Raw genomic sequence first — 18,241 nt, 5'->3', positions numbered from 1 at the left:
AGATGTTCTAACTCAGAACCTATGGCATAACCCAGGTCAATTTGCTTACTTTTTCTAAGAGAGAGGAGGAAAGGGAGGGAAGGACACAATTTGGATCTTATAATTTCATAAAACACAGGTTGAAAATTGTTATCTCATGTAATTGGGAAAAATAAAATATCTTTGAATTACAAAAACATATGATAAATCTCACATTATTTTCAAAACTCTTCTGCTTATTAATGCTTTCTTCTATCCTGTGCATTTGTTTAAATATTTCTAGATAGATAGATAGATAGATAGATAGATAGATAGATAGATAGATAGATAGATAGATAGATGGATGGATGGATAGATGGATGGATAGATGGATGGATGGATGGATGGATGGATGGATGGATGGATGGATGGATGGATGGATATGGATGGATGAATATCACTGTTACTAACTTTCCTTCTCCAACTCCTCCCCCCCAGGTAAATGGCTACCTTTGGAGATAGTGAGTTCCACACTACAAGAAATCTTCAAATAATGACCATTTAATTATTGAGACATTGTAGAAGGTTAAGAAATAGGTTGGACCAGACAGCCAAGGAGGTCACTAAGATCTGTTTAGAGAAAGGGACTTCTCTCACTAGAGGAAAGGATCTTACTGAAGTCTAACATGTCACCTCTGGCCAAGCCTGTACCCAGAAGTGACATGACAATATCACAAGGGCAGCTGCAACTGCCCATCTCCTTACTGTTACCATCTTCCTGCCTGGGGGTCAGAGTGAGAAAGATGCCTCCATCAACCTCAAGGCCATCAGCACCTGCTCCTTACACAAGCCATAGGCCCTGATTTTTCCTAAAGGCCAAGTCCTGCAGGCATCTGCCCTTAAGTTCTGGGGTGAAAAGAAGGAAAATGTCCAGGCTACCCAGGAGGAATATATTAGGCAGGCCACTCAGGACAAGTATACTCCTTGGCCAGAGAGTCTCCACCCAAACCTATGAAGTCAAGGTATGCCCTAACAGGCCAAGCCATAGTCCAGGAAGAGGCTGAGATCCCAAAGCTCTGTGCCCTGATCCTTCCCATCACTCCTCACTGGTGTGCTATTGTTGTTCTGGGGTGACCCTAGTGGCTGACCCTCCTCAGCCCACTTTTTCCAACAAACAACTATTTTAATAAGGAAAAAATAAATCCCAGCAGGGCACTAGAGGGTAATAATAATGAGAGCATTTACATAGCACATCCTTCCTTCTCATTCAGGAATATCATCTCATCGAAGTCAGGGAATTTTTTGTTTGTTAATTTGTTTTAAGTAAATCCTGACCTTCTGTCTTAGAATTTATAAATTAAGTATGTTCCAAGGCAGAAGACAGGTATGGGCTAGACAATTGGGGTTAAGTGACTTGCTCAGAATCACACAGCTGTAAGACTCAGTGGAACTGCACATCAGCTACAGGAGGGAGTGGTAGGAAGGGATGGAAAGAACATAAATCTTGTAACCATGGAAGAATATTCTAAATTAACTAATTAAATAAAATTTTCAGAATCACACAGCTAGGAAGTATCTGAGCCCAGATTTGAACCCTCTGTCTACAGACTTACCTCTCATCAGGGAATGTTCTGCTCTTGCCTTTGTCTCCTCGTTGCCTAACAGTCTTTTTTATTGAATTTAATTAGTTGAACCATTTCTGTCCTTGAATGTTATGATTTTCAGTCATATCCAATGCTTTGTGACTCCATTGTGGGGGTCAAAGATACTAGATGTTTGCCATTTTCTTCTCTAGTTCATTTTACAAATGAGTAAACTGAGACAAATAAAACTAAGTGACTAGCCCTAGTGATTATTATTATTATCTTTCTCGCTTCAAGGGGTTTTGGTAGCTGGAAAATGGAAGAATCTAAGAACTGGGAATAAGGAAACCTTAGTCCAGAATCCAGATTCCTTCTATATCCTTGGCCAACTCCTTCTACCTTTCTAGTCCTACTTTCCTCTACTTGTAAAGGGATGTCAGTATGGAAGTCCTTAGGGAAGGAGTTGACCTAGAATTGCCAGGGATAAGATCCTTCACTTCCAGTCCACCTTCTTTCTTTCCCTGAGGCTTCAATCACTTTCTCAGACTCTCTTATCTATCTTCTTAGTTATGTGGGTGGCAGAGAAGCAGCTGAGTGAGATCTAGCTTTCAAAACAAGATTCAGGGTGCTGAAAAGAGAGTGATGTCAGCTCTCTGAATCACTCATCTTGGGTGGGAGCATCTCGAGTGGGAGAGAGTGAGGGGTTGTAAGTGCATATTCTGCTCCACCCTAAGGATGCCTGTCTGATGGTCCCCATGCTATTCCTAGGATCCTCTGAGCCACTGTGTTCATCCCCTGCCTCAGAGCAGGACAGATTAGGTCCCCTTGCCCAAATAGAAATGCATCCCTTCTTTTTGTTCAGTCTCTAATTCATGGTACTCTCTGTTGTATGAAATCGCTTTGAGGGTCTAAGAGGGGACAGGATTGGAGAAACTATGTCCTCCCATTCCTTAACTGAATCCTACATCTCTGTGATACAATGACTCTGGTTGTTTTCCTTACACACCGAACCCAAGATGGCAGGAAACTGGCGCAACTATTCTTTTTTACATTTTTTAATTTCTTTTTTGTTTTAAAACCCTTAATTTCTGTGTATTGTTCCAAGGCAGAAGAGCAGTAAGGGCTAGGCAATGGGAGTTAAGTAATTTGTCTAGGGTCACACAGCTAGGAAGTATCTAAGACCAGATTTAAACCCAGGACCTCCTGTCTCCAAGTCTAGCTCTCAATCCACTGATCCACCCAGCTGCCACCTATATTATTTATTTTCAATAATTATGAAGTAGAAGAGTTATTGATAAATTGTCTCCTAGCAGCCCAAGGTGAACTTCATGGATGGATGCCAGAATTTGGGATAGGGGGAGGGAGGGTAGTTATGGGAGGGGAAAGATAACCATAGATTCCCACAAAACTCCTTCGAGGAGCCTTGAGAGGAGGAAAGGACAATGAATTCCTGTGCTCGTGGTTATAGGACCTAAGGGATGAGAGACAAGATGGAAGGGAACAGAAAGCAGTATCAATAGTATCTTCTTATGTTCTCTTGAAGCAGGGAAAGAGTTACCAGAAGATGTCATAAGAAACAAAATAATGGCTTAGCCCTGTGTAGACCAAATCCCTTTATTTTCCTAAGGACAATGAAATGAGGTTTTTAACCTCTCTAAGGTCCCATAGAAAATTAGTGACAGGGTCAGGATTTGAATCCAAATTCTCAAACTCAAGATCCAGGGTTCTTTCCATTATCCCACTATGTGAGGATAAGAAAAGAGAGGGAAGATTTCTCCTAAGTTACCATTCTTCCTCCATTGTTTTACAGTTATGCTTGCCATTGTTTTTAAACTCCAAAGGACTATTATTTCCAGGTGTACCACATGTACCATGGGGCAAACCCCAAACACAAGCAATTTAGAATGACTTTTAGAGAACGTTTCTCTGTTCACAGTAATTCTTGTTTGGAAAAAGTTCCCCTCTTTGGAAACCAGGCCAAGAAAGTCTGTTTCTAAGGAGCTTTCCTAAATACATTTAATGTGGATCAACATTACTCTTGTCCTACTGATTGCCACCACCACCACTAATGAGCAGGGTTCTGAGAAAAAAACCTTAGAGAACTTCCAGGCTCTTGATACTGATCACATCTCCAGGACACAGAGAAGAACAGCATTTAAAGTATATGTTCATGGAGGAATTCCATGTGAACTGGAATGACCTCCAGGAAGTGATGCAGAGTGAGAGGAGCAGAACGAGAACATTGTACACAGAGACTGATACACTGTGGTACAATTGAATGTAATGAACTTCTCTACTAGTAGCAATGCAATGATCCAGGACAATTCTGAGGGATTTATGAGAAAGATGCTATCCATATCCAGAGAAAGAACTGTGGGAGTAGAAACACAGAAGAAAAACAACTGCTTGATCACATGGGTCAATGGGGATATGATTGGGGATGTAGACTCTAAACGATCACCCTAGTGCAAATATGAATAATATGGAAATAGATCTTGATCAATGAATGGCACACGTAAAACCCAGTGGAATTGTGCATTGGCTACAAGAGGAGGGAAGAGAAAGAACATGAATTATGTTCCAACTAGATGGAAAATTAGTTATATTAATATAATGGAATATTATTATTCCATAAGAAATTATAAAGATGAGGAATTCAACACCCCATTCCATGAATCTTGTAATTCATCTAGTGAGTAACGGATTGATTTCCAATAGGCATCAAGCATTGATCCCTTTGTTGTAGGTGATTGGTTTTTCATTTCATTGTTTACAGATCTCAGTGGTTTGCCCTATCTAGGCATAAATCCAAGAAGCTTATCAGAGATTCTTATAGACTCTGAATTCTTAGGAAGGGAGTTATCTGATGAACTAGAAATAACAAATATTCTCCTATCTGAAAGGGAAATTTGGTCAGTTAATTTTCACCAAAGGATAAAAAAAGGTTGATTTTTCATCAATCCTAACTTCCCCCAGGACTTACATTTGGATCTTCATGTGTTTTACCAAAATCCATTGAGGAAACTACTCTCTAGGAATTCTATTTTGGGTTGCCCTACAAAGACCCATTGGGGAAAATGTCCATCCAGGATGGTTTGATTTCTCACTTGTGAGTAAGGGGTTGGGTTCTAGTTGACCCTAAATCCTTAATCCCTCTTGGGAAAACTGAAGTTTTCCAGTTTTTCCAGTTACAGTTTCCTTCCCCATAAAAACAGTGGGTGTCAACTTATGGCAGTAGTGCACATGGATCTGGAGAGTGGATTCTCCCCCACTCAAAAGATAGTATCAACTGGGTCACTGATAGATATCTAGCAAAACATGTGGCAGAAGTCAGTGTGCCAATGTGGTCCAAGAGAGTAATTCATTTATAATGCTCATCAGCTCCCACCTCATTTGTGGAGAAGGGGGATCCTCCAGGCATCATCATCTCAGAATCTAGACCTCTAGCCAGAAAAGGGAACTTTCCTTGTTAACATTTTACAAGTAATCCCAAATGCAATCGTCCTCTAGTTCAAAAATTCAATCTATGTTATGGATTGAACCTTCTAGAGAGAGACTTCCTAATGCTTGTGCTCCTTGCAGAAAGAAAAAGATAATAAGCACAGTTTCTGTTTATTTGGTGAGCAAAGCTGGTAAGCTAATATAGAACAGCAAAGGTCTAACTGAAAAAGGGTGTGCTTATACAATGCCCTCACAGTATATCCACCTTCCGGAGGGAGTCTAAACCACGGAGTGGTACTGTGAGTCTTGGGGAGAATGTGCAGGACTTTGGGGAAAAGAACTTCACTAAAATGTCAAAGGCTTGCCCTGACTGTAACACTAAGTTCTGCATTTCAGGGAGGGGTACACTGGAGCCAGCTCTTACCCGCTAACATGAGCCAATTGTTTTGTTTTCAGTGGGGATATTTACACATTAGAAATCATTAGACATTATAAATCGAGACTTAATTTATTATTTTGTTTATTATCTAGACTTAAAGCAATGAAGGGCAACTAGGTGGTTCAGTGGATTGAGAGTCAGGCCCAGAGATGGGAGGTCTTGGGTTCAAATCTTGTCTCATACACTTACTGGCTGTGTGAACCCAGGCAAGTCACTTAAACCCCATTGCCTAGCCTTTACCAATACACAGTATTGATTCCAAGATGGAAAATAAGGGTTTAAAAAGGAAAAAAGAAAGCCACGAATGAAGTGGTAATAATGAAAGGCTGCAGCTAGATAGTTCTGTGGATTGAGAACCAGACCTAGAGACAGGAATGACGTCCTGGGTTCAAATATGGCCTCAGATACTTCCTAGCTATGTGACCCTGGGCAAGTCACTTAACCCCCATTGCCTTAGAACCCAAGACAGAAGATTAGGTTTGTTTGTTTTTTTAATAATATAGATTAAAATTCAAGCTATGTTGTGCTTTGTAGGAGATAGGGTTGTTAGATATTTACCAATATGCCCCTGAGAAGAACTAATGTATTTTCTCTATGTGTGTGTGTGTGTGTGTGTGTGTGTGTGTGTGTGTGTGTGCGCGCGCGCGCGCGCTCTTGAGAATCCTTTACATCTTCCACATTTTCCATGGGTTAAAATGAGAACTTTCTTGTATCCAGTGTTCATTTTTTTTTTTTGCTTCAAGAGCTTCTTTTGTAATTACGTACCCCAATGGCTACATGTGAAGAGTCTAGACATGCATTATACCCTGTGTATACTGGGAGATTTTCCCAGAACATATCCAGAATGGGGTAGTGAAGCAAAAAAAGGGGATGAATTTCTTTGGGTCAACCTCCAGGATTTGATCCAGTTTGTGTGAACCTAGAATCTTAAGGTATTCTCTTTACAAGTTCCAGTTAGAAGATGCCCATAAAATTAAGCAAAACAAAACAAAAAAAATACTCACAATGACTATAATAATGTGAACAAAAAGGCAATTGAAATCCAATTAGTTTCAATGACTAATCTTGGCCTGGAAACATGAGACACAGATGTTCTGTCTGTCAGACGTGGTTACTTTGTTGGTTGATTTTGCTGTTTTTCTTTGTTACAAAGTAGGAATATAACTCAATAAGTATTTGAGATTTGAAGGGTGGGAAAGGGAGGAGAGAAGAGAAGGAAGAAGGAGGAGAGAAAGAGGGAAGAAAAGGGAAGAGAGAGCGAGAGGGAGGCATGTTAGTTAGGATTTCAAGGACAGAGCAAGTAGTCTTATCCAGGATGCCCTATGATATGAGTTCAAATGGGAACACCAGATGGAGGTAGCTTTCAGCTGGCTGAAGAATTTAAATTTGTCATAAGAGGCAAGCTACCCTGTAAGTTTCAAAGTAGGAAAAGGAGACAACTAGAAGGTCTTTGAGGAAAAAGACCTCCCTGAGAACAGAGGCAGACAAAGAGATAAAGAGGTCCATTCGAGTCATCAGATATTGCTTCTCCTCAAAGGAAAAGTAGAGAAATGGAGACCAAGGAAGCTAAATCAATATCCTCCAACATCACGCAATAAGAGAGAAATGGAAGTCAGAAAGAAATTTTTACATATAGACTTAGAAGGGAGTAAGTTGTGTTTTTTATTATTTTATTTTTATTTATAGTACCTATTATGTAAAGGCATTTTACAAATATTATCTCATTTGATCCTCACAACAACCCTGAGGGGTTAGGTGCTATTATTATCTTCATTTTATAGTTAAGGAAACTGAAAAGAGGTTCAATGATTTGCTCAGTATCATCACAGCTAATAAGTATCTGAGGTTGGATTTGAACTCAGGTCTTCTTGGCTCTCCAAGCCCAGCATTTGGTCTACTGTACCATAGAGTCTTTGGGACCTTAGGGCTTCTCTCTTCCCCCTTTAATTTCTGTGGTTGGAACCAGACTAAACTCTGTCTGAACCAATGCAATTATTTTTTCCAGACTGAACTAGCTGAACCTAACATAGCAGGAATGAATGGATCATGGCTTGAGTAGAGTCTTCTCTGCATTTGAATATGAGTATGAAATATGAAATTCTCCAAGGGGAAAAGAAAGGAAGTCCCAGGCAAGGAAAGTGCATTCATAAATGAACACAAATGAGAATTCTTGAGCTGAGAACTAGGGGAGAAACTCAAAAGATCATAGATTTCAAGCTGAAAGCAACCTCTGAGGCCATTTTACAAACTCTTCATTTTACTATGTTGTCCAAGGCCAGCCAAAACACCTGCCAAAAGTTGGGTTCAAAGCCCAGTTCTCAGAGTCAGGGTATCTTCCACTGTAATAGCAATACATCTCCCCAACCCAGAATTCTCTGGGGGGGAAAAAACCAAACAATTTTTCAAGACCAGGAAACAAATAAACTTTATTGTTGTTTCAGAATCTCAACCCCTTGGGTCATAGAATTTAGAGCTAGAAGGAACTTTAGACATTATCTAATCCTATCCTTTCATTGTATAGATAATGAAGCTGAAACACAAAGAGGTCAAATAACTTCCCCAAAGTCACAAATCTAGTAAGTGGCAAAGCTGAGATTTGAACTCACATCCTCTCTCTCCACTGTGAGGCAACCTCTCAGAAGAGCAGGGTTCCAGACCTGGTCCTGGTTTGTAGTAGCTATATGGCCTTAGGTAAATCAGTAAAATCTCTCTGATCATCCTTTTCCTCATCATTAAAATAGGTATAACAATATTTATACAACATGACTCATAGAGATATTATGAGGAAAGTGAAACTATTAAAATGTGATCAGCTATTGCTTGTGGGAAAGAAAAAGTGTCAATCAATCTATGTCAGGGTCTGCGTGTGTTAGAGAAAATGTGAAAGGGACTGAGTTGGTTAAGAAAGGGAAGTTCTAGATTGTGGAACTCTGTCTCGGCCATTAAAGGATCTGCCCTTGGGGAAATCCCCTGCCATTCAGTATGTGATAGTCTTCGAACTGGACATTGTTGTCTTCTTCAAGATGGTGCCAGTGACAGAACCCAAACTGGATCCAGAAAATCCCGAACCAGAGACAGAGATGGAGCCACAGCCAGCGTCAGGGCCTTTGGAGGAGTGGGAACCTCCAACAACAACACTGGAACAGCTGAATTCCGAGTTCTTGCATCCTGTAGAGCTGGCGATATCTCCACCAACCACTGCTACAAAGAAAGGTGTGTCTGTTACTACTGGGTCTTCTCTCCGCCTCTCCTTGGAGGAGCAAAACAATACCAACCCATTTACCCATTCCCAGAAGCCAACAAGAACTCACAGATGCTGACATTGCTGGTGCATTCCCCAGATGTCCTGTTGGGAAAAGGACAGGAGAAGGGAAATCTCAGGCAGGATTCACTGTATCCATCACTCTAGAGCTCTGAGGGCCCTCTAAAGGCAACCAATCCACAAAGCAAGCCCCAATTCACAATCCCACTTATTAAATCTGGAAAATGACTCAGAGTGGGGAAGCTCCCCAGGGTATGAGGGTATTTCATCAGAAATTTCTTTGTAACATACAGTATAGTTAAATCATCCCAAGTCCCTTGAGTCACTGGCAGTCACCTGCACTCCTCAACCTCCAATAGCCTCCTGTAGGTGGCTATTTCCACATCCAGGGCCAGCTTGGTGCTTATCATCTCCTGGTAGTCTCGAAGCAGGCTTGCCATGTCTTGCTTAGCTTTCTTGAGGGCACCCTCTAAGTCCACCAGCTTGATCTGGGCATCCTTGAGGGCCTGCTCTCCACGTTGTTCAGCATCAGTGATAGCTGACTGGATTGTAGCGTTCTGGGAGAGGAAAAGCATTAGCTGAAATAGATCTGTCACCGGACACTTACCCCAGTCCACAAGGGACTTGGAGGTAAATTTGGGGGGTTTTCAATTTCCCTTGCCTTACATGAGCAGAGAATTCCGACATCAGGGATGTCAAGATTCAAATAAATCCATTTATTTCCTTGACTTTATATCACTCTTAGGGAGAAAATCCAGGTGACTTTCTAGCTCCTTCTCAGTGGCCAAATGGGGGCCATCATGACTTTGGAGGAAAGGGGCAGTAGGGAATAGAATTAATAGTGAATGCATTAGACTTGCCATCAGAAGACTTGGGATCACATCTGTCTTACCACTTTCCTTTTTTCCCCTTCCATATTAAAATCAATAATGAGTATTGATTCCAAGGCAGAAGGAGCAGTAAAGGCTAGGCAAGTGGGGGTAAGTGATTGCCCAAGGTCACATAGCTAGGAAGTGTTCAAGGCTGGATTTGAACCTAGGACCTCCCATCTCTAAGCCTAGTGCTCTATCCTCTAAGCCACCCAACTGCCCCAATCCTGCCATTCTCTAGCTAGGTGACCTTGGGCATATTACTTCAATTCTCTGACCCCCTAGTTTTAACTTAAGTAGGGGTGATTAGGAAATCCACACTATGAACCTCAAAGGATTGTTGTAAGGAAAGAAGTTGACATATCATATGGTGCTATAGAAATGTGAATTCTCAGATATCAGAGCAGAACAAGCCATGTAGTCCATGCCCCAATTTGCATGTAATTGATTGGTTGAATGCTAAGATTGCCTGCCACGTGAGCGAGGCAGGACCCCAAACTTCATTGTAAAATCACATTGAGGTGTTTTTCCATTGTCCAGTATTGGGAGCTGTTTGTGGCTCAGTGCCTCTCCAGCAGAGGGAATATGTGAGAGTCGATTGTCTGAGAATTCAAAGAGGTGGGATTCATGACCCAAAATGGGATGATTTAGAGAATAATGTGATGCAGAAGTATGTGCTATCAGATCCTGATAGTTTGTCAGATGGAAAGAAGCAATGACCCAGATAATCCAGACCTTTCTCCTTTGAGTTTGGGGGTGTTGTTATGTGCAAGGGGAAAAGGAGGGATTTTGAGCCAATATCCTGGGAATTCCAGATCTTTTTAACAAGGTGTGAAACTGCCCTAAAAGAAGCCTTCTCTGTAGGAAGTCCAGCTTCCTTATCTCATTTCCCAGCAAATCTTAGCTACTTTACACTTTCCCTAAGGTGGGATGAAGGAATTAAATATTTTAACTTAAAATACTTTCTCTTGGGGCAGCTAGGTAGCACAGTGATAGAGAATGCAGTTCTGGAGTTCTGAAGGACATGGGTTCAAATCTGACCCCAGACACTTCCAAGCTATGTGACCCTGGGCAAGTCACTTGACCCCAGTTGCCTCGCTTTTACCTCTCTTCTGGTTTAGAATCAATACTAAGACAGAAGGTGAGGGTTTTCTAAAAATACTTTCCCTTGAAGTTCTTGCCAAGGTGGATAAATCCAAAGGAATTTCAAAACTAAGAACAATGAGCTAACCAAGAGACAGCATTGTTAAGAACCACTACCTGCTTCTTAGCTAGGAGTTTTATGCAATTAGTTGGGTATATAAAAACAAATGAGGACTTGGGTCTCTTTGCCACATAACTAGACCCCTAACCAATACACCAAGGAAAAGAAGAATTTAATGTCTCTGCTTATAGCCATAACTAATCAAGGGTTGGGTCTCCTCATTTGGAGAGCAATGAAAGAAGCAGGAGCTGGAAGGGTAGGTTTTACGGACACAAAAGGAAGCAAGCAATTGGAAGAAGATGTTGGAGGAGAAGCAAAGAGGATGGGAACCCAGAAGAACTGACCTGTTTCTTGATACTTTCAATCTGGTTTTGAAGTCTCTGAATTGCTTGGGTCTGCTCAGTGATTTGAATCTTGGTGTCCCTCATGCTTTCTCCATATTTCTCAGCAGACATTTGAAGTTCCTGATACTGAATAAGGGGGCCGGAGGTGAGCCTCTTATTCACTAGTGGCCCCCACCTCTTGATAGTGTTCCCCTCGGTCACACATGACCCTACCTACCTCCTCCCATGTCCATATCAATGATGCCCACTAATGGATTTAGGTTAGATTGTTGAGAGGACTTCAATTCTCCCCTCCAAGAATATAAGAAGATACAGAGCCCGAGTTCCCTCAATGGATGGGCATTTAGGGGGCACTGAACATCATTAGTTTCCCTCTTCATGACTATGCCTGGAGAAAAGGGGAACAATGGCGCCCTACCCCTCCCTGAATCCACCCACTCAGTAGCAAAATGATATCAAACAAAAAATCTCTAGAAGCCAGCCGTTCAGACTCTTTCTGGATTAGAACAGGCAGGCAACTGGGGAAAAGGTCAGATGACCTCTACCTAAGGGACTGTGAACAGAAAATGGGATAACAGACAATGCCAGGACAAATACCTTGGTCTGGTACACAGCTTCAGCCTCTGCTTTGCTCTTCTGAGCATAGAGTTCATACTGAGCTCGAACCTCTGAAATGATGCTGCTGAGGTCCAGGCATCGGTTATTGTCCATGGAAACGAGCACTGAGGTGTCATTGACATGAGTCTGGAACTGATTGAGCTCCTATAGAAGAAATGGCGTTATCCTGAGCCCCAGACCCTCCAGCTCAGGAACCCAGAGCTCCAATTCCTTTTGAGCCTCTAGGTTCAGTAGCATCACTGAGGGGGCATCAGGCAGGGCTAAGCCAGGGACTGGAAAGAGAGCGGTTGTCAAGCTGGACCAGACATTAAAGACCAAAGAACTCTTCCAGTCTTTACCTGACTCCAAGGAATCTTGGCCTGCAGTGGGGGCACTTAGATGGGAACACTATGCCAGGTTGCCTAACAGGGGTATCCTGGCCAATCTGAAATATGGTAACAGAAACCTGGCCATCCTTTGGCCCACCCTCAACCCTCCCCCCTTGGGATTTCATCAGAGACTCCATGTGGTCCTCACTTCCTGGAACAGACATTTCAAAAAGCAGATGCTCTCTTGAAGACCCTCTACTTTGCTTTCTAATTGCAGCTTGCTCACGTAGACACCATCTACATCCTAGGAAGAAATGGAAACAAGAGACCTCAGCTAACTGCTGCCCAGATCTATCCCCAATCTACAGAACCCTCCCTCCTACTCTGCCTAACTATAGAGGGATACTCTGTGATTGGGAACAGGCCACCCTTTTTTAACATTGGCCATACTCCCCTCTTCCAGGAAGCATTCTTTGGCTAATTCCAACCAGTTCCTCTTAAACAATTTCTCCTCCCTTCTTCTAGAATAAATCTCCAGACAAATCTTCAGCAGCCCATAACTTCATGTATGTGCGTGTATCCAGGGTTATGTGTAGCCTTGGAGTTCCTTGAGAGGCAATGCTCAAATTCAAATCAAAACTCAGATATGTGGGTGGGGGGGGGGGGAGAGCAATGTGGCTCAATGCATTGAGAGTCAGGCCTGGGGAGAAGAGGTCCTGGCTTCAACTCTGGCCTCAGACACTTCCTATCTGTGTGACCCTGGGCAAGTCACTTAACCCCAATTGCCTAGTTCTTACCACTCTTCTGCCTTAGAATCCTTTTTAAAAAGGGGCTTTTCTTTTTAAATAAAGCTCAGACATGTGTGCCTCATAACCACTCACTTAACTTCTGCCTGCCTCAGTTTCCTCATCTATAAAATATAGCCCCTGCTTCCCAAGATTGCTGGGAGGATCAAATGAGAATATTTGTAAAGCCTAGTACATAGCACTATGTGAGTGTTAGTTATTATTTTTATTATTATTATCATCATCAGAGGAAGAAGAAATAACATTAGGCCATTCTCACCTTCTTGAGAACCACAAAGTCATTCTCGGCTATGGGACGTTTGTGAGCCTCCTCTTCATACCTTCCAAATGAGAAGACACAGATTGAGGACCCCCAGAGGTCATCCTGTCCATTCCCCTACCTCCAAAAGGGGATGTCCAAGAGGGGATGTCTCCCTCTCCCATCCTTACACTCTACCAAAGAGAAGGCTCTATACCCCCTTTCAGAAGTTTTCTGTCTTTCCCATCAGGCAGTCGCTTCTTCATTTTTGAATCTAAGCCCTCTTGTCAGGTCTACCCATTTCCCCTTCAGAGGAAAGTCTGAGTCAGGGAGCTTAAACTTTAGCAGGGCCATGAATAAAGCTAGAAACTAAGAGATCTCCCCTGTGACCCTTCTCCGTTCCATTTTTGCAACCAAATGGTCAAAATCTGAACTCCACTGACTCATCGTGGCTAAACAGGAATTTCCTGAGCTCACTAAGCTATTGGGAGAGGCAGCCAGGTATTGTGAAAAGAGTACAGGTAGGTGACCTGATGAATTCTTGTCCTAAAAGCTTGGGTATTTTGATTTAACAAACATTAAATGACTAGTCATTAAAAAAGAAGAAGAAGAAGTAGGCGACCTGCGTTCAAATCTTGACTTGGCTATTTTCTAGCTAGGTGACTTGGGCTATTAATTTGAGTCTCTGGGGGTCAGTGTCTTCCTTCTGTCAAATCACAAAATCAGTATGTTGGGCCAGATAATCCCTAAAGTTCCTTTTAGCTCTAGACTCTGTTGTAAGCTTTTCCTCCTTCCTACCACATTGGGGCCCTCAGGTAGGGAAGGTATGAGAGGGAAGGGGGTTGCTTTTTCCTACTTAGTTTTATACTCCTCCTCCTGGTCCTGACAAGTCTTCAGCTCCATGGTCAGTGCCCCATGTTCCCTCTGGAGTTGCTCTAGAATCCTCTTTAGCCTAGCTACAAATGCCTCAAAGATGGACTCCAAGTTTTGGAAGCGGCCACTCGTTCTCTCCTGGTCCTGCAAAAGCTGCCACTTGGTCTCCAGAACCTTGTTCTGCTTTTCCAGAAACTGAACCTAATAGACAACAGAAGACTTTTTGAAAATTCTCCATCAAGTGTCTAGACCTACAAAAAAAAGCTTCAGAATTGAAAATAGAAAACAGAGGGGAGAGGGTTACCCAGTAGCCAAAAGACCCAGATTTGCCACTTCTTGGCTGTGGCCTGGGTAATTCACTTTTGGAACTTTAAAGTCTTTCAGATGCTATAATTCCGCAGCTAGTCTGCCCGATGGAGTCTTCCTTCACTTAATGAAACAGAACAACTCTATTTTGATCCTTCTTTCTCTTTGGCAAGTCCCAAGGAACATTAGAGAATTCCAAAGAATTAGTGGAGGTAGCCCATCCAAGTATTGACTAACTGTGTTCATTCAAGAACCCCCAAAGCCCTCCCCGGAATTATCAGACAAATGGGTTCTAAGGTCCTTGGAAGACATGACTGATGGGTGTGGGGTGATGGGAGGCCTTCTAACCCTGGGGTGATTGAATAGGTTATGATGAGAAGCCAGAACCCCCCCTTATCCTCCAAGATCTCTAAGACTGGGTCCAGAAACTGTCTCTCTGGGGAAGGTTTGGCAGGAGGGGACTGGATTTAATGACCCTCACCTTGTCGATGAAGGAAGCAAACTGATCGTTGAGGGCTCTAATCTGCTGGGTTTCCTGAGCCCGAACCGTTTGGAACTGAGGGTCAATCTCAATCTTGAGGGGGGTCAGCAGATTCTGATTGACCGTGACCTCCTGGATGCCTCCTGGGGGACAAAGACCTGTCCCTCCCCCGCCCCGCCCAAGCTTTACCCCAAATCTGCCCCCTGACCCCCAGTTTCTCCCAACTCTGCCAGAGATGCCCCTAGTGTCTCCCATGGAACAAAGGCTTTTGCTGCTGAAGCCACCAGCTTTCTTTACTCCCCGGGTGCCATCTCTACTCCAGCTCCGCCCCCTAGCAGAGCAAGCAGAGCGGGCACTGAAGCCCCCATGGGCGACAAATGGTACGCAGGACATAGTCAGGCCTGATGGTCTCAACAGCTTCAGACAGATGGGCAGTCCAACGAAGGGAGTGAGTTTCTGCCCTGGGGCTCTGGCACGAGACTTTTATCCCCACCAAGGGCTGGGCTGGGCCTGGGAGAGCAGGACAGACCAGGATGATGATGGCCTGACTGTGTCTGTCACTCCCTCTCCCACCACCACCAGCAGCTCACACTGACCTGTCCTAAAACACACCCAGAGTCAATCAGCCCCCAACAAGGCCCCATCATGGTCATGGCCAGAGCCCTATCTTTGAAATGAAGGACTAGATAGGGGAGCTGGCCTCAGGGAGCTTTCTTTATGAGGGGAAAATGGGGCTCCCTCACTCCCCCCCAAAAAATTCAGAGAAACAAGACCGTTTTGGATACCAGTTAAGGGAGGGGTGAGATGAGCAGAAAGTAGAGTAAGCCAAGCCAGGGGTGTATGGGAAATCAGAAAAGGGAGTCAGCAGGAGGGAGGAGAAAAAAGAGAAGGGAAAAGAAGAGGAATGGAAATGGGGGGGGGTAAAGAAAGGGGAGGAGCCACAGAAGATGCTCTGTGAGCTCCAGAAGGGGTAAAGGGGAGGTGTGGGGAAGGGCTGAGAGCAGGTTTGCCCTACCAGAGTGCACAGCCTGAGCCAAGATGCTTCAGAAGTTGAGAGACTTCTCAGCAGCCTCCTGAACAAAGGAAAATGAAGTTTCTAGGAGACTATTCTCGCTCTCCAGATTGGGTGTGGGGGGAGGGGGTCAGAAAGAAGCAGGGAGAGGCTAGAAAGTCATCTAGGCTACATGACACAACAAGGTTTGGGAATGAAACTGGAAAAGAGAATTCCAAGTCCCTCCCCTACCACCACCCAATCCATCAATCAAGGCCACTGTCCTTCCTGCACCCAGATCAGGTGTCTTTAGCCTCAGCTCCCAGGCAACAGGGTGTCTCCCTTCAGTTTCATGAGCATGTGTACTTAAGGGTCAATCCACTTGATGCCAATTATTACATTCATGTGGCGCAGCAATACCCCAGGCTGCAAGACACACCCAGCCATTGAAATGAAGTGTTTATAAGAGGAATATCTTTCTAATCCTCCCAGTATCTCCAAATCATTACTGTTTTGAGGGATTATCAGAGAAAAAGAATAGAAAGGTAGACCCACCGAATGTGATTGATCTGAGACTTCTCTGAGATATGAGACAGGAAGGGTCCTAGGCATGTACCATGCATGTACCAGCACTGGGGATAAAAATACAAGAAAACAAAAAGACAGCCCCTGCCTTCAAGGAGCTTACATTCTAATAAGAGAAGCTGGCATGGGAAAAGAGATCTAAAAGGGAATGGGGCAGAAAAGTTTCCTCCAAAGGAGTGGGAGAAAAACTGGAGTGGTGACAAAGTTCAGAGAGTAAGAAACACAGCCACTAGGGGAAGGAAACATGGCTGGCCTGGGTCCTTCCCCAAAATGGAGGCACCTATGAAAGAGAAAAGAACTCAGTATGAAAAAGGGAGATTCTGGCCCCAGATAGCGAAGGAAGTTCCAGGATGGGAAGGTTGATTGTGTCAAGGAACTAAAGAGCACATGCAAATATTTACCATGCCCACTGTAGTACAAGACAGACAAATTTCCCAGGAAATTATATTTTTTGTTGTCATTTCCTGAACCCATCTCCAAACTCACATAAGACATTAGAGGATCTAGACATTCAAACTGAGGTTCTGCCACATTAATTGAGCAAGTTATTTCACCATTCTGGCCTTGGTTTCCTCATCCATAAAATGGAAGATCCATGGTGGCAAACCTATGGCATGCATGCCAGAGGAGGCACTCAGAGCCCTCTCTGTGGATGCACCATCATCCCAGCACAGAGTTCACTAGAGTTTCTTACTAGAAAGCCGAAGGGACATGTGCCTGAGGACATTTCTCACATCACCCTCCCCTCTAAAGGGTTCACCATCACTGGTCTAGATGATTCCTCAGGCATCTTCCATCTCTGAATCATTCATCCTATAAAGCTGAATGAAGATTATAGTCTGGTAGTCGTGGAATCTGGAAGTTGGAAAGAGTCTTTGAAGACATCTAATTCCACTTCACTCCCAGTACAGCTTGTCCTTCTCCATAAAACTTTATAAATGAGTTTACAGTCTAAATTAATGTTATTGCCTTTGGCTATCCTCTATGTCTTCCCTAAACAAGTAAGTCGTGTTTTTGCAGACTAACTGAAATTTTAGGCTTTGGAAGCCTCCTCATTATGGTAATTGATTTTGGTTACATTTCTCTGTAAAATTATTATAATTAGAACCCACATATTTTCTTCTCCCCATATTCCCTTTTTTGGCAGCATTAACTTATTTAGGCCAGGCAAGAGTTGTTTGAACTGTACATCTGTTTCTCATTTTTTTCATTTTTCCCTATATATTAACATCCATTTTGAGTCTGTCCTCTGACAAGTTAATGTTTTGACAGCTGATTCAGAAATGACTCCCACATTCATAACAAGTCTTGTCTAATAATTAAGATATAATCAGTTGCATTTTGGGAGATGTTTTTGATGCTTGTCATATCTAATACCTTCAAATTCTTGCCTTTAAAAAATATTCATGATTTATAGAGATGAGGGTAGTATCTAGGAGTCTTTGGTTTCTCTCTTTCTTTAGCACTGAATTATATTTTCCATCTTTTTCTCTTCGTTATCCTCCCCTATACACATCATGGCAATGAAATTGCAAAATATCAAAATCTGATGGGAAAAGAAGGGAACCAGACCTGTGATTTCACTTGTGCAAGAAACTTATGGAGAGAAAACTCCTCCTACTAGAGCAAATGGGTAACTCTTCTTCAACTTAAGAGAGTCTTAGAGAGGTGTCATGGGCATAAAGAGGTTAACTGACTTGCTGAGGCTCATATGATCTGTATATATCAAAAGGATTTAAACTTAGGTCTTCCTAACACTGAGACAGGCCTTCCGTTATGCTAAGGTGTTATTCATCAAAGCATGTGTTGATGAAAATTTCAAGGTCTTAACAAATTCTTCTGCATCCTCCACAAAATATATCCACACAGAGAATGTTGTTTTTATAGTGGATTTTATGCAAATAGTTACCATGAGCACTGCAGAACAAGATAGAT

General features: G+C 42.9%; 1 protein-coding gene across 1 annotated transcript; it reads right to left on the bottom strand.

The window, feature by feature from the left end:
- Positions 1-7,834: 7,834 nt before the first annotated feature.
- KRT78 (keratin 78) lies at positions 7,835-15,233 on the bottom strand. The gene is made up of 9 exons (XM_056798160.1): positions 14,731-15,233; positions 13,927-14,144; positions 13,092-13,152; positions 12,235-12,330; positions 11,698-11,862; positions 11,101-11,226; positions 9,020-9,240; positions 8,733-8,767; positions 7,835-8,622 (listed from the first exon to the last, which is right to left on the bottom strand). Exons 1-9 carry the CDS (start codon positions 15,121-15,123, stop codon positions 8,399-8,401), a joined length of 1,539 nt encoding a protein of 512 aa, XP_056654138.1. The 5' UTR covers positions 15,124-15,233; the 3' UTR covers positions 7,835-8,398.
- Positions 15,234-18,241: the final 3,008 nt, after the last annotated feature.

The sequence above is a fragment of the Monodelphis domestica genome, chromosome 5, assembly GCF_027887165.1.
Source record: "Monodelphis domestica isolate mMonDom1 chromosome 5, mMonDom1.pri, whole genome shotgun sequence".
In the NCBI taxonomy this organism is placed as follows: Eukaryota; Metazoa; Chordata; class Mammalia; order Didelphimorphia; family Didelphidae; genus Monodelphis; species Monodelphis domestica.
This window is presented reverse-complemented; position numbering and strand designations above follow the sequence as displayed.

Bases quoted from the DNA above. Each gene is read 5' to 3' on its own strand.
- KRT78 (XM_056798160.1), bottom strand. From the start codon at position 15,123: ATGTCCTGCGTACCATTTGTCGCCCATGGGGGCTTCAGTGCCCGCTCT. The intron at 13,153-13,926 runs GTAGGAAAAAGC...CTCATTTGGAAG, and splicing joins GAGGAGGAGTATAAAACTAA to GTATGAAGAGGAGGCTCACA. The intron at 9,241-11,100 runs GTCAGTTCTTCT...TTCCTCTCCCAG, and splicing joins TTGAAAGTATCAAGAAACAG to AACGCTACAATCCAGTCAGC.